This window comes from Athene cunicularia (assembly GCF_003259725.1).
Source record: "Athene cunicularia isolate RWA chromosome 3 unlocalized genomic scaffold, athCun1 chr3_part1, whole genome shotgun sequence".
In the NCBI taxonomy this organism is placed as follows: domain Eukaryota; kingdom Metazoa; phylum Chordata; class Aves; order Strigiformes; family Strigidae; genus Athene; species Athene cunicularia.
In genome coordinates, this window is record NW_020799097.1 from 120,412,910 (window position 1) to 120,438,502 (window position 25,593).

General features: G+C 40.2%; 1 protein-coding gene across 5 annotated transcripts in view; it reads left to right on the forward strand.

Moving 5' to 3' along the window:
* MACROD2 (MACRO domain containing 2) overlaps positions 1–25,593 on the forward strand; it is an 887,639-nt gene that overhangs the window by 611,975 nt on the left and 250,071 nt on the right. For all 5 annotated transcript variants that reach the window (XM_026844750.1, XM_026844753.1, XM_026844751.1 and 2 more), the window contains exon 7: positions 9,993–10,066. In XM_026844750.1, coding sequence (XP_026700551.1) covers positions 9,993–10,066 — 74 coding nt within the window. The remainder of the gene's footprint in view (positions 1–9,992; positions 10,067–25,593) is intronic.

Consider the following 25,593-nt stretch of genomic DNA (forward strand, 5'->3'; position numbering starts at 1 on the left):
GAAGTATGAGATGCACAGGTGTAACTAGTCAGGCTTGCTGAAACCAGTGTTCTAAATTTCAAGTTTTCTTTATCCTTGCCTTAAACCAGTTTTTCCTGTTAATCCAATCCCTAAAACTGTTTCTAAATCACGTTTCTCCTTTGTGTATATTGCTGTGATATCGGGTAACAAAACAAGCAAAAAGAGTTTTGGTGCAGCGTTGGGAGGAAGTTTGAACAACTGCTGGTGGCTTCCATGTAATTTTTGTTCACAGAGTTGCTGCAATAGAAACTAAAATGAAGTATCTAGAGTAGATTGGCCAGTTGCTGATACATATAGTAGCATAAAATCAAATACGGTGCACTGTGACCCTCGCTGGACAAAAAGAAGGATATGTATTTTCAGATGGAGTTCACCTCTTGCCAGACAAATGACTTCTACAGAAACGAAGCAGCATCTAGGCAAGGAGGAAAAATGCTTCCTCTTAAAAAATTAATGCATAGAATGTTGAGATAGTGCAATGATGTGTCAAATCAAACATCCTGGAGCACAAGCACTTGTTTTAGCATCATTCACGTAGCAAATGTTGAAGTAGTATGAAGTGCCCTTCTGCGCAGTGAAGAACAGAAGCATCAGATATAAAATGCACCCCCATCTCTGTTCATCCAAAATGTACTGGCATTTTTGAACTCCAGTTTATTTTGGAAATATTTCAGTTTTGAGCTGTTGTAGATTCCCTGAATACAATAGCTGCTGGTCTGTGTGACCCTTTAGTATGGTTTATCACTGGCAAAGGCAGAAAAAAAAAACCCCAAAAACCAAACAAACAAAAAAAAAAACACAGAAAAAAAATCCACAGTATGAATAGTATAAACAAACCAAGAATCAATACTGTATTTGTTAAAAGAGTAAACTAAGTAGATTAAATATGCCCCACACAGTATCCTGCTTTTTCACCCAACCTGCCTTATGACTTTTTTCCATATATGTCTTTGGGGCAAAAGATAAAAGAAATCTTTTTTTTTTTTTTTTTTTTTTTTTTTCCCCCACAAGGAGTAAGTATATGTTGTTTCAGCTGATTTTCTTTATGTGCTCTTAGAAAATCTTTGATTTCCCTTAGAGAGGAGATAAAACTGTGCTTCAGCAGAAATAACGTCAGATTGTTTTGTTTGTTCTTGTACTAAGAATGGCCTTCACCAAGTACTCTGTTAGTTTTAGATAATCCACCTAGGTCTCTGGGTTGCATCTGTCAGAGCAATTGAATGTGGTGGAAGTGATTTAAAGGATAGAGCTGGGCTGGCAGACACTGTTTGTTTTCTTTATGTGACTTTGTATTTTTGTCCATTGCCTATGTATGTTTTATTCCTCTGAAGTTTCTCAGACTTTTTACACTGTCATCTCCCTTCATTTTGCTGTGGTAGCTTGTCTTCTCTCACATCCCTTATATACATCTGTATCCTCAAGTCTTTGTAGCTCCTGTCACAATGTGCTGCCTATTGTGAAAATACCGAGAGCTCCAGCGAAGCCAACAGCCCTTATATTGTCTCGGCCAGATTCAGCCCACTTCCCCAAAATGCTGCACCCTATCTTGCAGCAAGAGGTGTCCTGTGCTCCCTCCTCTTCCTCCATCCCAACCTGCTGCACTTCAGTGCACTTTCCCAGCTCCCACTGTCTGCACAAAGATCCCGTCAGCAAGAAGAAAGAGCCTCTCATAGCAGTTTCTCCCCCTTCTCCCCCTGCCCAGCCTGTAGTGGCAGATGCATTAGTAGACCTCAGGGACTTGGCAGGGAGAAGCATGTCGAGAATATCTCAACTTCAGGCGAGCCTTCAATTAGACCCTGCAATCAATTGCAAAATGCATTTCCATAGGGAACCGGGCTTTGCGAGGTCCGGGATCGTTACTTTATTCCTATTACTGAACAGCAGATCTCTGGATGCTTATGCTTCCCTCGGTGCTTAGAGACACTCTGTGTCAAGAAGGGCCTGGGGTAGGATCAGTAAAGGTTAAGCATCACTGCACTGGACCACTTTTTTTTTAGAAAAACTACCTGCTTCAAGTGGAATTGAGAGGATGTGGGTGTGGGGGTTTTGTTCAGTTTTTATCTCCTGGAGCATTATCAAGGCACTTGAGGAAGGTAGGATTGAGTCCCCAGACATTGCTTCAGTTGAGAACAAGGCATTTTTATTTAAAACAGTGGGTAGAATAAATGTTTAACCTTGTTGGAATTGTAACTACAATGAAGCCAATATCCCATTGCTGTTCAATTCAGTGTATGATGGGAGATTTCACAGCTGACTAGTGCTTTACACTTTGTTTCAAATTACTTTTGCTGGTTTATGTTGCCACCCTAAAAAAACAACTTCCTTGCTATATATGGATAAATAGAAGATTAAATGCTCTGCATTAAGGGGCCCATGTATACTTTGAAACATCTTTCAATTAACGTTTCTCTGTAAAACTCTTGTTTCTGGAATAGCAATTCTGGATTTAGTATAGAGTGTTTTAAGAAGAATTATGTACTTGAGCTCACAAACAGCTGCATATGTGTGTCTAAATGGCTGTGTAATTTACGCAAACATTGCATAGACACTCTCATAGGTAGATTTTATAATTATGAAACTACCTGCCCAAGTTTATCGTTCCCTTGCATTTGCAGTGTGTATACTTTCTCTTACCAGATGAGAATGCTAATTGCCAGAGTAGTGAGATCTCTTCCCTTTCAGTGTTGTGGTGGTATCTTTCTGCTGTTTCCTCTGTTATGCTCAGCTGGAAGCCTTAATGTTCCACGTGGGCATTAGAAATACCCTGACAGGCAGAAATGCTCCATCACGTAGCACAGTAAACAGCACAGCTATGAAGCAGTTTGCTTCCCAGAGAGTCTCTGAGTATTGCTTGCTATATTTTTTTACAAGACTGTTAGAGAACCCATATATCCATGATGTGGTCCCCCTGCAAGCCTACTCCCTATAAATGCTGAAAACAGAATGAAACCAAAATCTTGACTTCTAATAAAAATCTACTGACTGCTGCAGAAAAGTGAAATTCTTGCAAATACGCAGCTCTCCTGCAGAATCACAGTGTAATTCCTCCTGCAGTCTGGTACTCGGAGGGAAGCTCTATTCCTCTTCAGCAGTCCGAGTGTGAGTTTTCAGTAGAACTTCTTTGCGTTTTTATTTTCCTCCCAATGCTAATAAATATCAAATAGCTTGGTAAACTTGAAATCTAGTTTTTCTTTAGTGAATCCAAAGACTTGTTAGTGCAAGCCTGTGCTCACATGACCTAAATAATTACAGTATATGTCTATATTCAGCTGACACTTTTAACACAATTATATGGCAGGTATTTTTCCGATTATATCAATACAGTAGTGTAAAGTTTGGCATGCTATCTTGTGTTTCAGAGAAACAGCAATGACATCTTATAAGCATGCAAGTCTTGCATCTAGCCACCTTCTTGTAACAAGCCTCTCTTCAACTGCAGCTGTAAGCTGAGTCCAGATTTGCAACTTGTACAGAAAAAAAGCAACTGAGCTGTAGATAGTGAAGGTGGGTTGCAGTGCTGATCAAACAAGGGACTGCTGTCAGTCAGCACAGCAATGAGCACACACAGGGCACCTTTTCTGACAAGCTGGGGCTGAGCCAGCCCCGTTAAGAGAGCAAGTACATCTCATTTGGCAACTTGTCTTGGATTGCCTGACTTGCATGAGGGTTATAATGTGCCCTGGTGCCAGAATTGCCACTAGTTGACTTAATCGGGGATCTCACTGAATTACCCAACGCACTTCTGTGGATGAAGAAGGGCTCTCTGTCATTTCAGTACTCTACCTGCCTTGTGTGACTGTAGCACAGCAGAGATGCTCCGTTTCTTGCATTAGTTGCTACTTATTTTGGGTTTCTTTCTTAACCATCTTCCACCAGCTGCCTCTTTATCACGTCAGCAGTGGAATGCAATTGGCAATCACTGTTCAGGAACTGTATGTATTTTTCTGTTGCTGCTGAATTTTTTCACTCAAGGAAAATAAAAAGGGATGTTCCTTACTTGAGAGGAGTTGAGACATATAATGATCTCTTCAGAAGAATGTTTTGTTTATGCATTTTGAAAATTTCTCATTTACCTTTGACGTTTTATATGCATGCTAATTAATTACCCTAGCACAGTCTACAAAGGATGCGGTGAATATGTGCAACTTGGTTTCTTGGGGTAACTGGGGTAACAGAAAGGTTACTGGCTTTTCGCAGTACGTTATTTCACTGTCTTCCTCAGAGTTGCTTTTTGAATGGACAGCAAATAAGGTTTTCTCTGGCTGAATGAGTTCAGTAAGGCAAGGTAGGTTATTTAGCAGAAGATTCATGGCTCTTCTGTTTAGTCTTCAACGCAGCTGATCCAAACGAGGACATGGACATTTCTTTTCCAGCTTGCGAGTGTCCACGAAAATGATCAAGCTAGCAACTTGTCAGCTTGTTTATCCAATCACCATGTGACCATGGTTATTTAAAGAAAAAAAAGGAAAAAAGAAAAAAAACTCAACAATAGCAACAGCCTAAGCTTGTTGGTAGAATACTACCTTCTCTGCTTCCAAAAAAAGCCATTTTTACCATGGCAATGAGAATCAACCTAGCATGAGTGAATTTTGACTGCTAAAATATATCTTTGACAAGATGATTATATGGAATCAGTTGCAAGATTATACTGCTAGTCTCACAGCTGAAGGACAAGTGAATGTATTGAGTTAACCCTACTTCAGGCATGCTGGGCTGTGCATCTCATTTGTTTCCTTTTATTGTCATAAAGTGATAAGGCTGAAGTGTTATGATTAGCGTGTTGTCGATAGCTAGCCTTAACCCACATGACCATAATGAAGCACAGTTGTTCACATGTCTGTTGTGATTCGGAAAGCATTTGTAGCACCAATAATAATAATACTGGGTTTCAGAACATATACAGAATAAAAACTTAGTGTCTTTTTAAATTTTTTTTTAATAACAAACCTGGGAGATGTCTTTGTTTTCCACGCCATCTGGTGCTGATGATTCCCACATAGCAAACACTTGATGCATGGTGGAAATGCTCTGTCATACGGACTTGCAGATAGGGCCTTCAGTACACTTCCACAGTTTAAAAATGTGACTGTTGAGCTACTGTTCCAAGAACATCCTTTATATATTATTAAACAAAATTGACAAATATATAAACTAAATAGATGGAAGTTATTACATTTTGACAGTCATGTTGATTAAACAGTGGGACTCAGATTTGATTTTAGAACACAGGAACAGTCTGCAAAATGTTGCATCTTGATATATGCACAAACATGCCAGTGTAGATATTTTTCTGAGAAAGTATGAGAAACATATAATGAGTATTTGTGTTGATGTGCATTTAGTTCTTTTCAGGATTTTCTTCAAAATGAAACCATTAAAACTGGCAAATAAGAATATTAAGATGATGATGAGCCTTTCAAAAACCATAGAGAAGGGAACATAATTTAAATGAATAAAAACCTGTCTAACACTTAGGCTCTGCTAAAGAAAAAAAAAAAAAGAAAAAAAAAGATGCAGACCTTTTTTTACCAGAATGAGTTGATTTATGGAAAATGTTAGGCGTCTCAGTTAAACTGACAAATTGTAAGACTTACCCCTGCAGCTACTGAAGTGATTTTCTGGATTGACATTTGATTGTTAGTATTATAATCTAACCGAGATAATCTGTTATCATCATCTTCAGCTATATCATATTAAAGGTTGATTATTTAGTACTTACGTTTTGTTAATGGGCTTTTCATGGGGAGGTGGAATTACCTGATTGTAAATTAGACATTTTTAATAAGATGCAGCATTGGACTGAGCACAGTAAGAGACAAATGAAGCTACCAGCATCTCCATACAATTTGGGAGCCCCTTAAATAGAATTTCTGCTAATTTTATCTCACAAAATCCTTGTTGCACTGTTATTCATTGAAGAACTTCCAGTATACATTTTTCAGATACGGCACAGACAAATTAGGCATACATTAACAGACACTCACAATAGTGTGAATGTTTCTCTGCTAAATCCCCCAAGCACAAAAGGCTGAGTATTTACACTTAAAGTGTCTAACAACAGAGAATTCATCGTATCTTTTCCATACATTGATGAAACAGAGGGACTTATGTTCTTACCAGTTGCTTTCCAGGGAACTAAGTACAAAATGTAAGGGGAACTTCAATGTCTATCTCTACAGTTATTATATTTCTCAGTTCTCCACAGTCTTCTCTAAAACAGCACGTTTTTAATATCAAATATTTCAAAATAATTCTGCCAGATCTTCCTCCTTTGGAAAATTATGGCCATGACGACTGTGAGAACTTGCACAGTGTGCAGCTTATTTCAGCAGCCATTTCTCAGGTCAGCGTTACAATTTCCAGGAATAAGGTGGTAAAGTCCTGGAAAGAGGTGCAGAAGCTCATAAGTCTGAAGACCTTTTAAAGCTTTCATAGGCTGTCACTGTGGGTAATATCTGTACAAGGACAGAAAGCAGTAGAGTTCAGATGAGGTGTATTTTTTATGATGGTAGGAGGAGGGTTTTTTTGCAGTGGGGAGTATGAAGACACAGTCATTCATCCTAGGGAGTGAACGTAGGAGTATATACATCTATTAGCAGTGTATAAAGAGGAGAAGAGGGAGTTTCTGAGTTCGGCTGTAGCTTGGCTGATGCTGGTACCCAAGTCAGTGTTAAAGCTGGCAGTCACTTCTCTAAAGGTGTATACAAAGGCAGCTGTCCTGTCTAGAGTGATATTTTAGCTGTGAAGCAACTGAACAAAGATGTGAGCGCTTTCATTACATTTTCCAAACAAATCACAAAGATGATGGAGTAACAAGTGTTTCTAGAGACACAGCTGTGATACAGCCTTTTCTCATATGGCCAGAGGGACAGGCACGTGGAGACAGTCAACACTGACACGCTTTCCAGAGTTGGTAGTGCTGAACAAGCAAGTGAAGCTCGGCCCTTGCCAGGCATCCACATGGGATCTCTCCTTCACCCACCATGTCTTTCAAACCATCGAGGACTCTCTGCACACCCTTGTTCGTATCGACTTAGCAGGCTTGCACCCACTGTGGCTTCAGCTGTTAGGAATAAAACAGTGCTTCAAAGGAGGGCTTCTGAACTGAGAGGGGCACAAGAGATGATGGCCACTCACTTCTAAGATTCACTGTACTTGAAGGGTTGGGAGTAGATCCTGACAGCCTTCACCATTTCTGTGGTGCAGCAGAATTAGTTGCCACAATGTTGGCTTTGCCACTGGAGGATGTAGGAAGCCCAGTCCAAGTTAGAGGCCTGTGTGCATGGGTGGTTACACACTTCACCCCATGCTTATCCATGACGTACAACCTGCCAACCCTCCCTTTTTCTCCAGCCAGATAAACCCAGTGAAGTCCTACGGAGGCACCGCTTGCCTGTACCTCACGGCTAATGCTTCTTCGCCTTTTTGTGCCCTTGTCCTTTTCAGTATTCTGGAGGAGCACTCACTGCAGTAACATGGGCCAGTGTCACTCTTATTACTTTACCTGTTTTATCTTTTGTGAAATTGAGCCTTTAGCCAGAATTGCCTGAGCTGCTGCTCCAGCAGTCGGTTAACTGTGAGGCTCCTCGAGCTCATTTCTCTGAAGTAATTTGATTCCCACGTGCTCACTGAGATTGCTTTTTTGCTGAAAAGGAATTGGGGGAGGGGGACGGGTGAATGTATGGGAGCAGATCAGAAATGTTATGGGCAGAGAAATGTAGCTTAGAGATAAAAACCACGCAACAACATGTTTAAAAAGATCCCATCTCACTTTATCTCCCTTTAACCCGGTCCTCTAAAACAAAATGTTTTTCTGTTCGAGAATCAGAGACACAGGGTCTTTTGTGCTGGTGCGGGGTATGAACAAGAGGCTAAATTCCATCCTGCTTCTGTATAAAGCCAGGAAGGTAATCCTTTCATTAAAATTACCAGAAATGTGTGTAAAATACTAATTAGATTTTTTTTGGGGGGAGGTAACTGGTCATAAAAAGCTTCTATGGATTTCAAGATATTTTCTGAAATCGTACACAGACTTTAAGGCTTTTTGGTTTGCTTGCTGAACTATTTGCTTTACATTGTGGTTACTTAGGAGTAATTGAACACCAGTTTTCTAGATAAGCTTCTACTTAAGATTGGTTAGTATGGCAGCGGTTTTCTAAATAATGTACAATTTATGGAGAAATTCTATGAAATCACTAGTGCGTTATCACAGTTTTGGGCAAACAAGCCTGAAAAGTTAATCTTGCTAGGGGGAGAATTTTTCTGAAAATAAACTGTTCAGTGCGTAAACAATGGTGTATAAGTTGTCCGAAATAGACATTTGTCCCTCTGCATGGCGTTCACTGTATGTCCAGGCAGATCTTGCACGCTCAGGGTACGGAATTTCTGTAACAAAGTCCCAGTTTGTTAGACAGGATATTACTAACTTGAGCAGACAGTCTGCTTAGAGATCTGTTGTTTTATGTGATGAAAACGTGGCTGTTGGAAGTCCCTGCACTGGGTTTTGTTTGTGTCGTAAGAAATATGTCTTGATGATATTAGCAGCATTATTAAATGTCATAAGAATATATTTGCCCAGCAGCAGTGGAAGTATCCACAGTAACACTTGTAGGATCTTAGGAAATTTTTCATGTCAGACCTAGAAAAAAGATTTCAAAAAATTTTAAAAGTATGCTTTATTGAGAAATGTATGCAAAGGGTGCACATTCTAAGTAGTATTACTCAAATGGTGAGTATTTTACTTGCTACTCTTGCTGGATAGTTGTCATCTATCGCTTCAAAACAGTACACATGCTGCCGGACAAAATTGTTGAAGGATCCAGTTACAGGGAGTAATGGTTTGGGGTGAGAGTCAGGGTAGAGATATTTTTTTAAATTACTTTTTTCTAATCTAGCAGTGCACAGGTTCTGAAAAAAGGGTTAAAGAAGATACGAGATTGGAGGATGATGTGCTAGGTCAAAAAGCTGGATACATCTACTAATTTTGGCAGTGTCTGCATTTCAGTGTATGGTGTGAGGGTGATGTATGAAGTAAAAAAGGCTGTATGTACACAGCTGTATGCCAATTTTCATGACTGTTTCTGTCTAGCCCTGGTGCTTGCTTGTACACTGTGCCTGCAGCTCCACCTCTTCAAAGACTGTTCTATTAATCTAACCTACTGAGAGCTATTCATACAGCTTATGGGTTTTTATTTTTAAATCCTCACAAAAATGATTTGCTGCCCTCAAGTTAAGAATTTAAAGGAAAATTAAATTATGGCAGCCTAAGTAATAAAGCTTCTTTAAATTTGATAGATAGAGACCACGAAAGCAAAAAGTCTGTATCCCTGGAAAGATTTCTGATATTGTTTAGTGCTGGGGGGAGTTACTATTGCTAGTATATCATGCAACATCAGGTCTTATATTCATGCACTTATGTTTCAAGAATTCTTTAATTTTCAGAGTTGTTCGTTATGTTTTAGCTCATAAATTAAGAGATTTCTAGCTCAAACATTTGTATCTTTATAAGGCCTATGGTATTGGGGTCATAGTGTTGTATAGTTTTGCTTGACAGATGGATTAAAGAAAGAAAGCCTTAAGAAAGTCCTTATGCCCTAAGAAACGTCTGAACTTTTCTTGCATGCCACAAAATGTAAGCCTAGTATTTGTTACTGTGATATATGTGTTATGTTATTGCCAGCCTAGTATGACACATGTAAAGTGCTCTATTGTTTCTACTTCTCTTGAGCGGTGGAGCTTTCCTAACTTGAGTTTAAAAAAAAAAATAAAATCTAGTTTTTCATTTTGTTTAGCTGGGGAAAAAAAAAAAAAAAAAAAGTAGTTGATGTTACCTAAAACCCGTGAAGAAGGGAGTTGACCCAAAATAGTAAAAAAAATAGGGGGGGAAGGTGGGAAATATCCAGATTTTTGTTTTCTTACATGTATAGACAAGTGTGTGCCATTTATTTATCTCTCATTTCTTCTGTCTTTAGGTTTTCCAAATGAGCCTGCTGCTGTCATTGCCCTTAACACTATTAAGGAATGGTTAAGCAAGAATCACAGTGAGGTATGGAATATACATTTCCCAAATTTCTGTTCAAGTTTATGGTCTGTGAAAAGAGTAAACAGGCTTGAGCCTTGAAGTCTTTTTTTATTTAGTCTTAAGACCAGTGAAATCAGGTCAAGACAATATAGCTAGGGGAAGATCATTATACTTAAAAGCAAATGGATTTGAAGGGAAATACCTTTGTTTGAAACCATACTGTGTCTTTCCTGTGCATTGTAAACTTTCCTGGCAAAGTGGAAGACTATTCTCTTCCTAAGGTGTTTCTGAGCGTCAGAGTTTTTGTGTAATAATAAGGAGATTCTTGGAAAGGAAATGTATATAGCAGTAGTCATTGGAAACAGCCACCAAAGGTCAGTGTGTTCCAGGGGTCACTTTACAGTAAAGAGCTGTATGATAGTATTCTCTATTTTCATTAGGTTTTGGTTTGCTTAAAGTGTTTGTTTTTCCTGGAACACTCACTAACTATGTGATAGAACTGTGAATTTTTAACAGGACTGGTTTTCTTCCAGTGACAATATGATGCCGATTATTTTTACAAGACAAAAAAAAAAATTCTTTGAACAGAATGATCTCCATACCTTCCCTTTCTAGTTTTTTGTCTTTCTCTGGTTTGAGTTCTTAGCAAGCTGATAGTTCCTGGTGTTGAATTGGAGAAATGCAACAAAGAAGTGACAGAACAAATAAAATAATCATGATTTCTAAAACTGAAGATATACCTGTTTCCTCATGATGACAGCCAACAGATTTTAGACAGCTAGAGTTGTTCAGTATTTTTGCCTGAAAATATTTAACAAAGCATCCAGTGGAGAAGCACTGGATACAGGGACATAATTAGTAGTATTTTTCCTCTACCAATATATCCAGGAGGCCTTTTTCTCAACGAGAATCTGATATGTGAGGGTATGAATTTAGCAGTTTTATGTGGTTTATTTTGGTTTTTACCAACTTTGAATTAAAAGGAAATACTGTGTTGAGATTTGAATGGTAAGTAGAGGTTTTCAAACATAAAGGTACACTAAATATTTTGTTCTATGGTTCAGTCCTGGCTCCTCAGCTATAAGACAACTTTCATTTTCAATACACTTTGAGTCTTCCCTTTTTTCTCCTGTTTTCAGCTTCTGGCTTGGAAATTTGTATGCCCTGAGTGTCATCTTTCCCTCTGATTTTAGTTAGTGTGTGTATTCCACATTTTTCTGGTCCTCTCCACACACTTCAAGTGAGTTCCTCCCCTTGTCCTCAGAAAGCTCCAGGTCTGTTTTGGAAGAAGATTTGGGGTTCACAGCAAATAGCAATTGAAGTGACAGTGTTTGTCATATGTGTTCAAGACTCTTATCTGAGTTATAATAATTTTTTATGTGTTTTGACCCGTGTTTGCAAAATGTCGCTGTATTTATGGTCCATGCAGATTAGTATAAATAAGCACTGAACATGCATAGTTCCTCCTTTCTCACTCTCTGTAACAAACTCCCCTCTAAGTCTTGGCCTTCTTGGCTGCCTAGCTCTAAACCTCCTATCTTGCTCCCCACAAGCTCCAATTTAATCTGAATTCTTTCTAAATAAGTTTACAATGTTTGAACAGTACAAGAAGCCCAGGCTGTCCTGACTACAAAACAATTGTAAAAAATTATCCTACCGTGGTTACATCTCAGCTGGTTTTTGAGTTTGGAATAGTATAGCTAATAAGTGTTGTATTAAATGTCTCGGAACACCCCAAATCCCAGACTCACCAAGTTGAGGTCTCATACCATTTGTTGCACTTTAAGACGTACATGTGAAGCATTTGATGCAGTTATTACCTATCAGTGAATATGACAATTAAGAGCTAATCTGTAAGAGCTTTTGTTAGTTTTCAAAGGAAGTGGAGTGCTACAGTTCAGTCAAGTTAGGTTTTGGGGGTCCAGTTATCCATAGCTTTGTACTTTCTTATATAAAGCTTTCCCCCTTTGTATGTTTTTTCTGCAATCTACTAGCTTGAATTTTAGACTGTGGCATACTAGCATGTTTTACATGTCATAAATCGGTCAGCAGCAATATAGAAATACTTAACAATTATATTGAAGGTGCAGTAACTTATGCAGTGAAAGGGATCTTTGAGAAGCATACAGTTGTTGGGCTGCTGTTGTTCAGTGACTATGGCAAGGTGAGCATAGTTCATCTGGTTTAAATGAACTGATATAGCTCTGTGCCAGGTGGCAAGGTGATCCATCTTATACTGTGTACACTTACTCGCTAGATTTGGGGTTTTGAGTAGTAGTATAATTATACATCACCCAAACTTTCCCTAAAAGTAGCTCATCATACAGCAATGGAAATGAAAGGGACTTTATGTATCTTAACAATGTAGTCTTCTCTTACTGCAGATAACTACGATATTGTCCTTTCTATAAACTTCCATCATAAAGGTAGAGCAACTCCTGCTACACCCACTGGATATTTAAATTCACCTGTTATAGTCCAGGACTAAAACCTCTAACAGTTTGCCACGAGGCCAGCTTTTCAGAAGGCTGCCCATGTTTCACTCCTGTTACCGCTAACCAGAGCTGCTCCCCTGACACTCACCGCACTGCCAAAGTGAGTCGGTGTGTCTCACTAACAGCCTCTCCTGAACAAGAGAGGCCTCCTGCACCTGCCAGAGTTTAATGAATCAAAGTCAGCTTCTTCCCTTTGTTCCTTCTTGTGCAATCTGCTGTGCCTTTCAGAAGGGTGGGCTCCTTTAGTACCAAAGATGTCTGGCAGACAGTTATCCAATGTTTGGTACTGGTTGTCCCAGCCAAGATCTCAAACTCTCTGAGTGTAAAATGTGAATTGATTGAACGAATTCACAAAGATTTAGTGCAAGATAGAGACAAAAGTGATAGCCTGCTCACTAGGAAATTTGCCCACACAACAGTACGCTTTGCAAAAACAGACAAGTGAAGAAGATGGAAACCTGACAAGTTTGTAAATCTTTTGCTGTGCTCTACAGCAGCAGTGTTTTATCTGCCTTCCCGCATCCCCAGAAACTGTGACAAATTTGTGAAAGATAAGACAATATTGTTGTTTTCTCCTCTCTACCTTCCTGTAGTACTTTTCTCCTTTGATGCTATAATGAAGATTTTATCCACACTGATATTAATTGAAAATATAAATAAATCAGTGACTATATTCCTTCGCCTGGGGGCCTGAAAATATAACCTAAAGACTCCATTCTTGCAAGCTGTGTTAGAGTCCTACGAAGTTCTCTGTCATAGTATTTACAAGAAAAGTGATTTGCATTTAATAAAAGGTTTTCTTACCCAAGTCCATGGTTGTGCTTGACCCCTCAGGTGTTTGCATAAAAACTTATTAGCATGCTTAACTCCAATGTCGCTCAGATGAATGTCTCATTACCATGCAAATGGAGTTAGCTCCTTTCTGAGGTTAATTGTTACAAAGCAACACAGAGAGAAATCTATTGTAATTTACTCAACATGGAACACCAGCTAGGCAGGGCAGCAGCCATCATAGTCTAGAAGCCTAAAGCTTAACTACATAAAGTCCACTAGGGAAAACAGCAGTATTGAAGTAATGGTTTGGACTTAGTTGAACATAACGTGCAGCGCTGTTCTGGTCTTGAAATGCAGGTCTTAGTCAAACTAATTTCTGGCCATGTTTTACACCAAGGTCTGCTGACTTGCAGCCGGAGGGCAAATCTAGTTTAGAAGCTGGTAAATGGTGTTATACTGTAAGTGTAGAAATCCCTTGGAGCAAACTCACAAGAATGGCCACAGTCAGCAGTACCGGTTAATTTACTGCAGACCACCTAGGCTATCTCTTTAGCAAACTGCATTTTCACATTTCACAAAGTGCTCTAGAGGTTTAATAGAATTCTTCAGAGCACAAAATAGAATTGGATCCCATCCTTTAGGAAATTATACACTGGCATTCATTTAAAAATGCACATTAAGCTCTTTGAACAGTTCAGAATGCTTCTTTCTGGGATAATTTGGCAAGGTTTGAGATACTGCCACCCAATTTCCCATAATGGTATCACAACAGAATTGTGGCACCTTTAAATACTGGACCCCATACATTTGGGGGGGCAGCAGGTAGAGGGTTATGTTTGGGTTTTTTGTGGCAAGCTTCTTCAAACATTTGCAATGTTAGAAATTATTTGCTTTTACTTCAATACCATGCTATGTTTCTCAAAAGAGTGAAAAATAAAAAATGCTCAGTGTATGCCTTACCTTATGTCACTGACATGAAAAGTCTCAGGACTTTTTCACTGCTCAAGAACAGACTTTAATTTAACAGCACATTTAGTTCAAAGTATTGTTCTTTCTCTTGCACAATATTTCACAACATTTATTACGCACCGCAGTAGAACAACAACCAGGAAGGTGCAATTGCAATATATGTTCCATTGAAATAACTGATGCGGATTAAAAAGCACATAAATGGAAAATAAATCAACACATTCCAGATTCCTTTTCATTAGAATCACTACTGAAGAGAGAGTTGTTCTTATTTTGCCTGAAGTGCATGAGATTTAGGTCTGTGTTATAGCAAGTAGTTATGCATTATCAAAAAAAAAAAAAAAAAAAAAAGTTGTACATTTTCAGCAAAACAGGATGAGCAAAATCTTGGTACAGTTGTAATTAGTGGAACTCTGTTTTCAGGGCAGGGGGGAGCAGGATCACACTTGCTACATGCCTCCTGAGAAACGTTTTCAGGAGGAAACACCTGGTTTGTCCAGTCAGGCACACCACAGTGTGGGTGCTCTGCACCTGTGCTTCATTTTGTGCTGTGCTTCGCCCAAATCATGGTGATATTTTGCACTACTGAGATAGTTAAAGTAGAATTACCTTTCCTGTGCATGGATTCCCGTACACACTTGTGCCTTGGTGGCATGCAGGGGTTGGGTTGCCCTGTCCTCACCGGCGGGAGCTGTGAGTGTAACACAGCAGGGAGAGCTGAGGAGATGCTGCAGTGGGGACCGTGGATGGGACTGGAGGCACTTTTATCCTGCTGATAAAAGCTGCATGAACGATTGAGTTTCTAAGGATGGGGAGAGTATGTTGGAATTCGGGGAAGGGAAGATCTGTGATGAGAAAGCAGAGCTTCAGGGATTACGCTGTTTTCCTTGTCCTCATGGAACTCATCACTCTGAAGCTGTGGTGAGCAGCTGTCTCCTAGTTGGGAAAGGCTGGAGGAGGGCGGTGAGGGAGCAGCTTCCTCGAGGATAAGATGGAGCTGAGAGGTCCAGCAGAACTTGAACCAGCTACGCTGTATGTTGGCCACCCAGGCCTAAGCCTGCTTGAGGCACCTTGGCTCAAAGTTACGATTGCTGACATAAAAAGAGCGCTGTTCTTAGGTGCCTGAGGGAGGACAGGACCATTGCATGGGCTGGCAGATGCAGCACAGGGTCTGCAGGAGATCTGTTGGCCTCCAGAGGGAAATCTGTGTGCCAGACAGGATATTCTGACCACCTCAAAATGGTGCTAGGTACTAAGCCTAGTGTGGAGGGAGGTAAACGTCCTGCTGGACAGCCACTGCCTGGCAGGACAGAGCAAAGAGAGTTGCCGCTGTTCTCTATCGCACAAGGCAGGGAAGTGCAGGTCTGCCTCCGTGAGCTTTTTAAAAGCACTAGAGCTTTATTTTAGGGTAAACTAACACGATCACAGTTTTGTGTCATGTACAGCTCTCAGCAGGTACGAATGGCGCACCCCATAGTATCCATCTGGGTGCTGTGCCACGTTATGTTACGTAGGCATATACCTAGCAGGTGTAAGACAGCAGGGTAGGAACACTTTTCACGTCTCTCCCTTCAAAATGAGGTCAGGCAGCTAACAAAAAGTTGCTTTTACCTCCCGAGCTCATAAAAACATCAGGGCAACCCAATTTCAGTATTTCTGTGGACTGCTCTATCCCGGACAAAACCAGGACAGTAGTCAACAAAACTATGCATAATTTTGAAAATAATATATGTATTTATGCCTAAGGTTGATATCTTTTATGACACGCTTGGGCCTGCAGTGACATGTATTTATTTTAAAGTATATTTATTACTCAGAAACAAAGCTCTGAAAATACAGGTTTCGATTGAAGCCACTGACAGATCCTCAAGGACAGTAAGGGTGCCGATAAAAATTCAGGCGGCTATTTTGGTAGCTCTTATATGCCAGTATCATTTGATTAACATAATCTCCTCCCCTCCCCCAGCACCATTCTCTTGGGTAGGTTAAAAAATGATCTCCTTTCTATTTCTACATTCTAATTAGGTGGTAATCATATGCTGCTCTGATTGAAATGAAAATCAGCCATCATGCCACTGTCATCTAGCTGAAGTTGAGGAAAAAATGCTTTTCAACTTGTACAAAATTAAAATGATTTACTTGCTCTGTGTAGCTGCTCTCTCACTGGGCTCAAAGAGATTCAGTGCTGTCCCCAAAGCCCAAACCTAACTATCATCCCAACAGACAAGTCATTTTCTGAAATGATAAGTAAGCTGCCAAGGCAGCGGTGCTTTCTTATATATTCTTCAGACTGCTATTTAGGTAGAAGGCTGATAAAGCCAAGCAGAAAAGCCTGTATTCATTACACATGATACTTTATTTATTAAACTTAAAAAGCTTTTGTTATTTTTGATACAGCTATTGAGAGAAACGCAGGAAAGCATCTTGGAAAGAAATGTTAGAGCTTGTGATTGCTCTGAGTGTTGCGTGTTACTCACTTGTGACCCAAATAAAAATTGGGGGGGGGGCAGTTGGAAACGTGGCTTGCTGTCACCCCTTCCCCCTTAAATTTGTTGAGGATCAAGGAAGCCCACTTCCAGGCATAGTGTAGATGTTTTCAATGAATACTTCTTTGTAAAGGTTTATATACGCTTAGCGTACTGCATAAATAATGATTCCTGTAACTCCATTACAGCTAATGAGTGTCACTAATACAAGATAGGTCTCTGCATGGGTTCTTTTGTGTTTACAGTAGTTAACTATCTAGTAATTGAAATTGGTCAAAGCATTTATTCTTTCATCCTTACAATTTAATGGCAGTTACGATAACAGGGACCTGAATAGCTCGAAAATTCTACATGCATGTAGCTAAATTAACAGAATTGTCACTTGTTCAGGATTGAGATTTTGTCATGTTTCTTTGATACTTTCCTCTTGATTCCTGTACATTTAGAGGGGCCTGGGTACTGTAGTGAGCTGTGTGAAAAGACCTTAAAAAATAAATAGAAACAATGTTACATTGTTTTCTTTCCCGTTACTTCTTGCATGACAAAAAAGATGATGATAACATCCCTTTATTTCAGTACTGGCTTTCAGACAGAAATCCCAAAAATTTCAACTGGCTTGTCAAACCAGCACAATGCGGAAGAGATCCAGCTTTCATTTTGGAAAAATTCAGTTATTGTTGTTACCCATCTGGACACTCTTTTCTTTAAATTGGCTTGTGCTCCTCACGCCATGGGTATGTAGGAATAAATAGATGAAGCAATGAGGAATAGCAATCCATGTAGCTCTAGTGAGATACATGGATACAATACTTTGCGAATAACAGAGAAATTGCAGTTACAGTCTTTGTTTTGCTTATGAGCTCTTCATATTAATAAATCTGTTGTGATTTATGTTTTGCTATCCTCTCATGTCTGACTGAACTGTATCTGTGGATTACAGCTGGATCTTGACAGGATTTGAGCTGAGATGGGGTGAGAGGCAGGAGGAGGTTTGCCTTTTGCTCTGTGGAGGCTTGCAAAGAGGCTCTCATCACAAAGGCAGAGTTTTGGGAGACCCGCAGTGGAAGCTGTCTGCAGAGGATGGGTATGGCCAGGCAGTTGCCAGCAGCAGATAAACCAGGTGGCCAGCTGAAATCTGTCCCTGATGCCAGTCAGGCACCCAGGCCTCATCAGGGTGCTGGCAGAAAGCAGGGCGGGGTCACTTTGGCAAGGAGCCCAGCGCCCAGGCTCCTGTTCCGCAGCCGCAGTCTGCCAAGGTTGGCTTTGATTCGGGGCTTTCACTCAGCTGCAGGGTTTGCAGTTCTCTGAACCGACTCTCAGGAGACGTGTCCATCCATCTTTGCAGACGAGAACCGTCTGTCTGTGTGTCTTGGGTCTCTCCAAATGCCCCAGAGGTGCTTTAGCTGTGCAGCCCGACGTGTGCTGGAAGCTGGGGTGGCCGGGGCAGACAGGCACCAGCTGACGGCCGCGCTGGCTGCGGGGCCGCGGCGCACAGCGCTGTGCCGAGGGAAGCCGCTGTGCTGGCATGGGCAGTGGCCCTTCTGCACGAGCCAAGAGCACATGCTTTGTTTTGCTGGCATTTTCCTGGCATCCTGCAGAGCGTACGATGTCTGCTTTTTGGTGTTCCGTTTCCAATAAACTCACGTAGCTGTTTTGCTTCTGGAAAGCTGCTGCTTCTGTTTGATTTAAATTCAGTTCTGTTGCCTGCAATTTTCTGCAAAGCAGAATGGCCAGCATGGCATGTGAGGGTGAAATAATAATAAAATATAAAAATACACTAGGTGAGCCTCATACTGGAGCAAGCATCGGATCACAGAATCACACAGAACCATTCAGGTTGGAAAAGACCCTTGGAATCGAGTCCAACCACCAGCCCTCCTCTACAAAGTTCTCCCCTACACCATATTCCCCAACATCTCATCCAGACAACCCTTAAACACATTCAGGGATGGTGACTTCACCACCTCCACGGGCAGCCTATTCCACTGTCTGACCACTCTTTGAAATTTTTTTCCTAATGTCCATCTGAACCTCCCCTGTTGCAGTTTAAAGCCATTCCCTCTGGTTCTGTCACTAATTACCTGTGAGAAGAGACCAGCACCAACCTCTCTACAATGTCCTTTCAGGTAGCTGTAGAGAGTGATGAGGTCTCCCCTCAGCTGCCTTCGCAAACTGAGCAGTCCCAGCTCCTTCAATCGCTCCTCACAGGATTTATTCTCTAGGCCCTTCACCAGCTTCGTTGCCCTCCTCTGCACTCGCTCCAGCACCTGCATATCTCTCTCATATTGAGGTGCCCAAAGCTGGAAACAATACCCTACAAGGGACCAAACTGGTACAAGCTAGCTAACTACAGAGGGAATATTTCGCTAAGTTTTATTCTGTCTTCTCATCTGAAATTTTTTTCTGGCCAGCTCCTACCATCATCTCCAAGCCTGTTAGCCATCAACAGTAGGTCACAATCAAATCTATACAGAAGGAAACCTGCACAGATTCTTATAGCCAGAGTGCATTCCCTCTGAGGAACAAAATGAGTTTATTGCTGCTGGAGTACAGCATCTTGACATATAGTTTGAGATATATGATTCTGACATTTAATAGGTTAGATGATATTGGCCACATACTTCATAGCTTCTGTATCATACTGTATTCCTGGGAAGGTGAAAAATGGCTCTGACTATTATATATAAAATGAGAGAAGAGATAGGAAGAGCACTGTGGATGTGGGGAGCATTGACAGTAAGAACCTGTAGAAACGTGGGAATGACTGGCAGGCTTCCAAGATAAAATACCTGATAATTAATACAGAAGAACTTGCTTAAATTCAGATGTGAGCACAGTTTAAGGGTGTGTATTGTCTTCCTACTTAGACTTCAGGACAGATTATGTGATTCTTTCATTAATTTGGGATTAATGAAAAAATGGAGAATAAATTCAGTGAACTATGAAATTCTTGACTTCCGTAGGCATAAAGAGTGCTACCCGAGAAGAGTTTTTGAACAAACACTACGAAAAGACTTGTTCAGGTTCTCACCTTGCTTCTAACCTGATCTCTCATGAGATAATGGAGCGAAGTTTAATTTTTACAAGCGTAGGCTGTTTACAGCTACTACATCTAAATTGGATTCATTTATTGAAGTTTGTTGTTTGTTTTGGTTTTTTTTTATAAAGGATGAGTGTACTTTGGGACTAGTAAAATAACTGGAAAACAATCAGTGGTTAAGATGATAAATGCTGGCTGAGAGTTAAAACAGAATTAAGTAGGTTTAAGAGCAGTATAATTTTACAGTTGAAATGAAAGACATCATGGCACAGAGCACAGATTTGACTTGCAGTTGTGCCTTGTAAATAACCAGTCTGGAGTTGCCCATATCTCTCTGCTTTTCTATCTGTCTTCATCCTGATTCAGGAGCTGATTTTAATATTACCAGAACTGAATTTGTCATTTTTCTGAACCAGGAGTGTTGAACTCTTCTGAACCACTGTATTTGTCTTGTCCTTACTATTTCGACTAAAAATGCCACATGCTAATACACCGTCGTACTCTTTAGTACTGCAGTCTGAAATAAAGTCCTAAGAACCAGCAGCTACATGTTCATCCGTGTGATCAATGCACAATAAGTTCAGGGGGATAGATGGTGTCTTTCTGATTTCTCCCCCTTGCAAGGAATGAGGGCCTTTCCTGAGCCCATTTCCAAATGTCCTGGGTTTCATGAGGTGCAAGGAAGGGATTTTTCAGGTTCTGCATTCTTTTCTGGCTTGTTCCATCCAGCTTTTCCCCACACTTACAAGGGACTGTGTGTTTAAGCCTCAAACATGTTCTCAGGTTGTGGGAAAAGGTTTTATATGTGACTTTCATCCTCTTCTGCTGGAAATTTCACCTTTCATTTAAAGTCCCTTTGGGTCTTGTAAGCCAAAAGGTTAAAAAGCCTTAGTCTATTTGCATATTTATAGTCTTATTCTTTAGTTGAGACATTAATGTGTAACTATTATTTTATTGCTAAAATACAGTATATTTGATTAATTTCATTAATTCTTTTACTTTCACCTTGTTTTGCAAGAGTGTCTTTCAAATGTCTTTTCCATGTGTAGAAAAAGTCTTTGAACTTGCACTGCTGCTTACTGTTTTGAAGTGAATGCACAAGCCTTGCCCTAATATGAAAGAAACTTGACACTTAACACTTTGGCTCCCCTGAATTTAATCTTGATACCTGTCAGATGATAACCTCCTCCCTGTGGACATTTAAACAAACATTTTCCTTCGGGACTGCATGCTAGTAATATATGATCTGTGTGACAATAACCTCATGATAGGGAAATATTTCAGAAGGCACAATAGAAATTACATGCTTTAGTCCTACTGACTGTTGCCTCACTGCGCTGTGTTCCCTGTTAAAATCTCTCCCGACAGACACCATATTAAGTTCATTAATATTTACGAAGCAAATATATTTCCCTTCAGACAGTTGAGGCACAACTGCCCTTGATTTTTGTGGGATTATGCGAACATTGACACAGCTTTGTATAGCATAAGTGCAATATCTAGCTAATATACATACTTATATTAGTAGAATACCCCAGGCATGTTTTTTCCCGTGTGATTTTTATCGGGCATATCATATGAGAATAAAATCTCATTATAACTACAGGTTACTTATGTGTGTATGCCCCTCAGGATGGGGTCTGAGTCCTCATGAGGATTTGGAAAGTGCCTGGCATGCTGTTGGTACTGAAGCTCCTATTAACAAGGTGGAGTTGCACGTACAAGAAACTGCAGTATCACAGATGATCGAAGATACTTGTAATGCAGAGCTCTGAGCGTAAATCCAGAGGGCAAGCTTCTATAGACCAACACTAGTCCTCAAAGATCTTAGTTTTAGCAGAGAGATAATTTTTGCATCATAGTTGCTACCGAGGAAGGACAGGCATTTAGTATCTTTAATGATGGCAGTGTTCGTTACAGAAGATAGATGAAAAGGTGGAATTCGCTCCCGTGTTGAAAGTACAAGTATTTACAGAAAATGTAGTTGGATATTTACTAGCGCTTGTGTTGTTGTGAGCATGGTGTTTCAGATTCTGCAAGGCTCACTTTGAGACAGAGATGTATTTGAGGGACAATCCCATCACATGCAATTTATAGCCATGGTATTACAAAAATAAATCTAGCTTGTATGATGCCTCCAAATAGCAGAAGCTGAGAGGGAAATAAGTAACTGTAAGATTTTTCGGAGACTCTTAAGAGAATAAAGAATTCTTTACAGGTAGGTAATAACAAGTATAAGTATTGCTTCAATGCCAGATTGTTCAGTGAACTGGGATTTCCACGTAAATGGTCAGTACCCTGTCTTTACTGGCAATTTATGGTCACCTTCTATGTTTTGTATGTGGGCAAAAGGGCTCCTGTTGTGGTCCAATAAGCTAAGGTCTGGCAAACGAGGTCAGATGTTGAGCCATGGACAGCCATGAGGAGTGTGAATGGGGTTTTTTGCCTTTGGTCAGGACTGGAAGTAAACTGCAGGAGCAAGGTAGGCTGATACTGTCTTTTACCTAGAGTATTGTGGGAACTTCAGGACTGAAGTACTGAGAAGCTATTTGATCTGGCTTCTTAGTTCCCAGATAGCCTAGTTGAAAGGGAAAGCTGCAATAAACCTTGAAAGTGCATCATTAGCTACTGGGTTTTCTGAAGCTTGCTGGTGGAAGAAGTTGATTTTGGATGTCCTACACATCCAGAGCCAGTTGCATAGCATAAAAATGAACTCCTGATAGAGGGATCCAGAAGGTTCAGTACATCTTGCTCTCCCCTCGTTTGTACCTTCTTTCTCTTTGCAGTTTTTTCCTTTCAGTTATCCTTGTTCTGCCCCCTGCGTGAGCGGTGGACTTGTCTCTTTATATTCTGCTCTATTGCCTAGGCACTTAACTAAGCACTTTGGATCAGGAGAGAGGAAACAAAGCCTGTACCTCTGCTCTGGGTCTATCTTGTGTGTTGCAGCTGTTGTTTGTAGGTAGGGATTTCGAGTCCAGCTGCTCCTTATTGACCCTGTGGGAAGTGGCAGGTTGAATCAATTATTTGACATGCACATTCTCTGTTGGCAGGATCCTCGAGAGCCTTATAATGGCACAAATGATGTTACTCGCTAGTGCAAAAGAAAGTTACAATTGAGTATAGCAATTAATATGCAATTAGGAAGGCATTCTTTTTTCTTCCCAAGTATTTTTTTTCCAGTTATTTTTAGATTTGAATTGACTGAATAGTTGAAGAATTCCTTTCGGAAAGGAGGAGGGGATTGGTATTTTTATTTTTGCGTTAGCTTTGATTTTTTTCTCCTGCAGGGACACCGAGAAGCACAGACAGCTGTTATTTAAAACAAAATTGAACATGAATGCTATCAAACCATTTGCTCCCTCTGAACTATAACGCGGCAGTCTTACATTTTAATGATGCGTTGTTGTTTATTATGCTCTGCATTACTGCTCAAACTTACGTTTGTCTAGAAAAGTAATGAGATTTGAACGTAATTGGAGTGTATCTTTAGGAACAGTCTATATGTGCCATCAAAGTTATTTTGTTAATTTACTGACTTTGTCACCCAAGGTAGTGACACTGCCTGGCAGGATGCAAGGAGGGAAGGGGTTGAAGGGTGTTGGACTGTGGATGTGTTGAGATGTCAGCATTATTAGAAATGACAACTTCTGTAAGTGGAAGAACAGAGCAATCACAAACCCCCTTCAGCCTTTGGCACCACCGCTGAGGCTGCCAACAAGGGGTGTTAATTTGTGCCAGCTCCTGGAGCATTTTTTGTGATGGTGACGCGTGTCGCGTTGGAACTGGATGGAGACAATTGGTGCATTTCACACGGGCCACAAAGCAGCCCCGGCCCCAGCTGGTTTCCACTTTGACACGTGTCGCTGAGGCTGTGTTTGACCTAATGATGTACAAGCAAAAATGCTTTATATTTCATAGTAGTCTCCAGAGCTGCCACATCCCAGTTTTCAACTAGATCAGTTAGCACCCATGTGAGTAATTCCATACACAGTCATTTAAAGCTTTACCTTTTTTCCAGATTATTTTCTTCTAAATGCTCTGGAAAGTGGTTCTGAAGAAGTATTCAGTGGTTAATCAAAACATCTGTGAATGTAAAGGCATTGACGGTGTATAATATATAAAGCTTTATCAAATGAAAATATATGACAAGTATAGGGTTTTGCTGGCTGGGTGGCCTCCATGGGCTGTTGCTAAAAGGGGTCAAATTGGATCTGCGAACTTCAACCCACAACTGTACTAATTAACGTGATAGGAAAATGTTAGGAAATGCAGTGTAATTATTCATAGAACTGGGTCATAATTTCTTTTTCAGTTAGTTTTCTAACATGTTGCCACACCACAGCGCTTTCCATTAATAATGAAGACATTTTGTGCAAATAGTATTAGCAGCTGGTTGACTGTAGTTAATTGACATATTATTGTATTCCAGCACATTCTGTCAGAGACTGCTGTGCATGGCTTAAAGGCTTCTAGGGAGAAATAAAGCAGAGATAACCAAAGAGAAGTTATTTTAACTTATCAGTTCTCAGACTCTGTATACCTTGATTCTAGGGGGCAATTTACTAACATATGTAGAGAATTTAAAATTAGAAAATAATGGTGCAATGGACTTAATAAATTTTGTCTGCGGGAATAGCACATAAGCTCCTGTAGCAGTAGGGCAGAGTGTTTTAAAATTTGAGTGACTAAGTGACATAGATCCATTTACTTAGGGATTTAATCCAGGCTTCTTTGTCAAAAATAGGAGTAATGAATTGACAAGGAGTTTAAGAAATGAGCCATGTATGTAACTGAGGCATGCTAATTACTCTCTTCCCCCCTCCCAAAGTGAACAGAGCTTAAAATGAATGCATCTTTGTTTTCAGAATGAGGACTAAAGAAGAGAGGCAGAGCGAAGCCAGGGAGGTTACTTAGCAAGCCTTTCACCTCCAGGTCACTGATTCAAATCCAGACCCTTTCGTTCATGTCTGAGAGCTTTTTGGCCTTTGCACTAGTCTGGCCTGTGTACAATGAAATGGAGAACGTTGCTTTGGTCCCTATCACAACTGACGTGACTCTAGTTGTACTGATGAACATTATCTATTTAAAGGGTTTTATTCTGCAGTCACGGCACCCAGCTGGAGATTTTGCTTTTTTCTCTAGAGTAGCTGGGATTAGGCACAAAATGGAAAATGGCAGCCTCTAGTGCTGACAATTTCAAGTGTTCATGGACCTATAAAAGAACTTCTCCTTAGATGTGCTTATTGAAGGAAATGGAAAGTGAGTACTTCAAAGAAACTGAGCTATTTGATCATGGAACATTTTATTGTACAGTTAATTACGTAAAATAGGCTGAACTGAGATAGAGCTCTTAGTGACTTTTTTGCTGTGTGTATAATTAGATATACAGAGCTGTTTCCTCAGCTAGTGTCAGTCTTCTTAGCTCGATTTAAGTCAATTTGCATCAGCTGACAAGCTGGACTCTGGTACTTATGGAACTGTTGATTGTTTATTATACCAGAGTAACACACAGCCAAGTTCTATACCCTAAGGAAATATAAGCTGAGACATATAAAGTAAAAAAAATGGTACCATGTTCATTTTTTAAGTAATAACGAGCTGATCTCAAACTTCAGCACTTTAATTTGAATCTTATTAGAACTTATAGCAATTGGATATCAAAGTAAAAAACTGCCATGATGTTCTGGGATGTACTTGCAATTTGGAAGGAAACTTGTGATGGGGGATTTTGCTCTGTGATCAGAAGATGAAAAATTGCGGGCATGGAAATGTTTGGGGGGGGGGGGG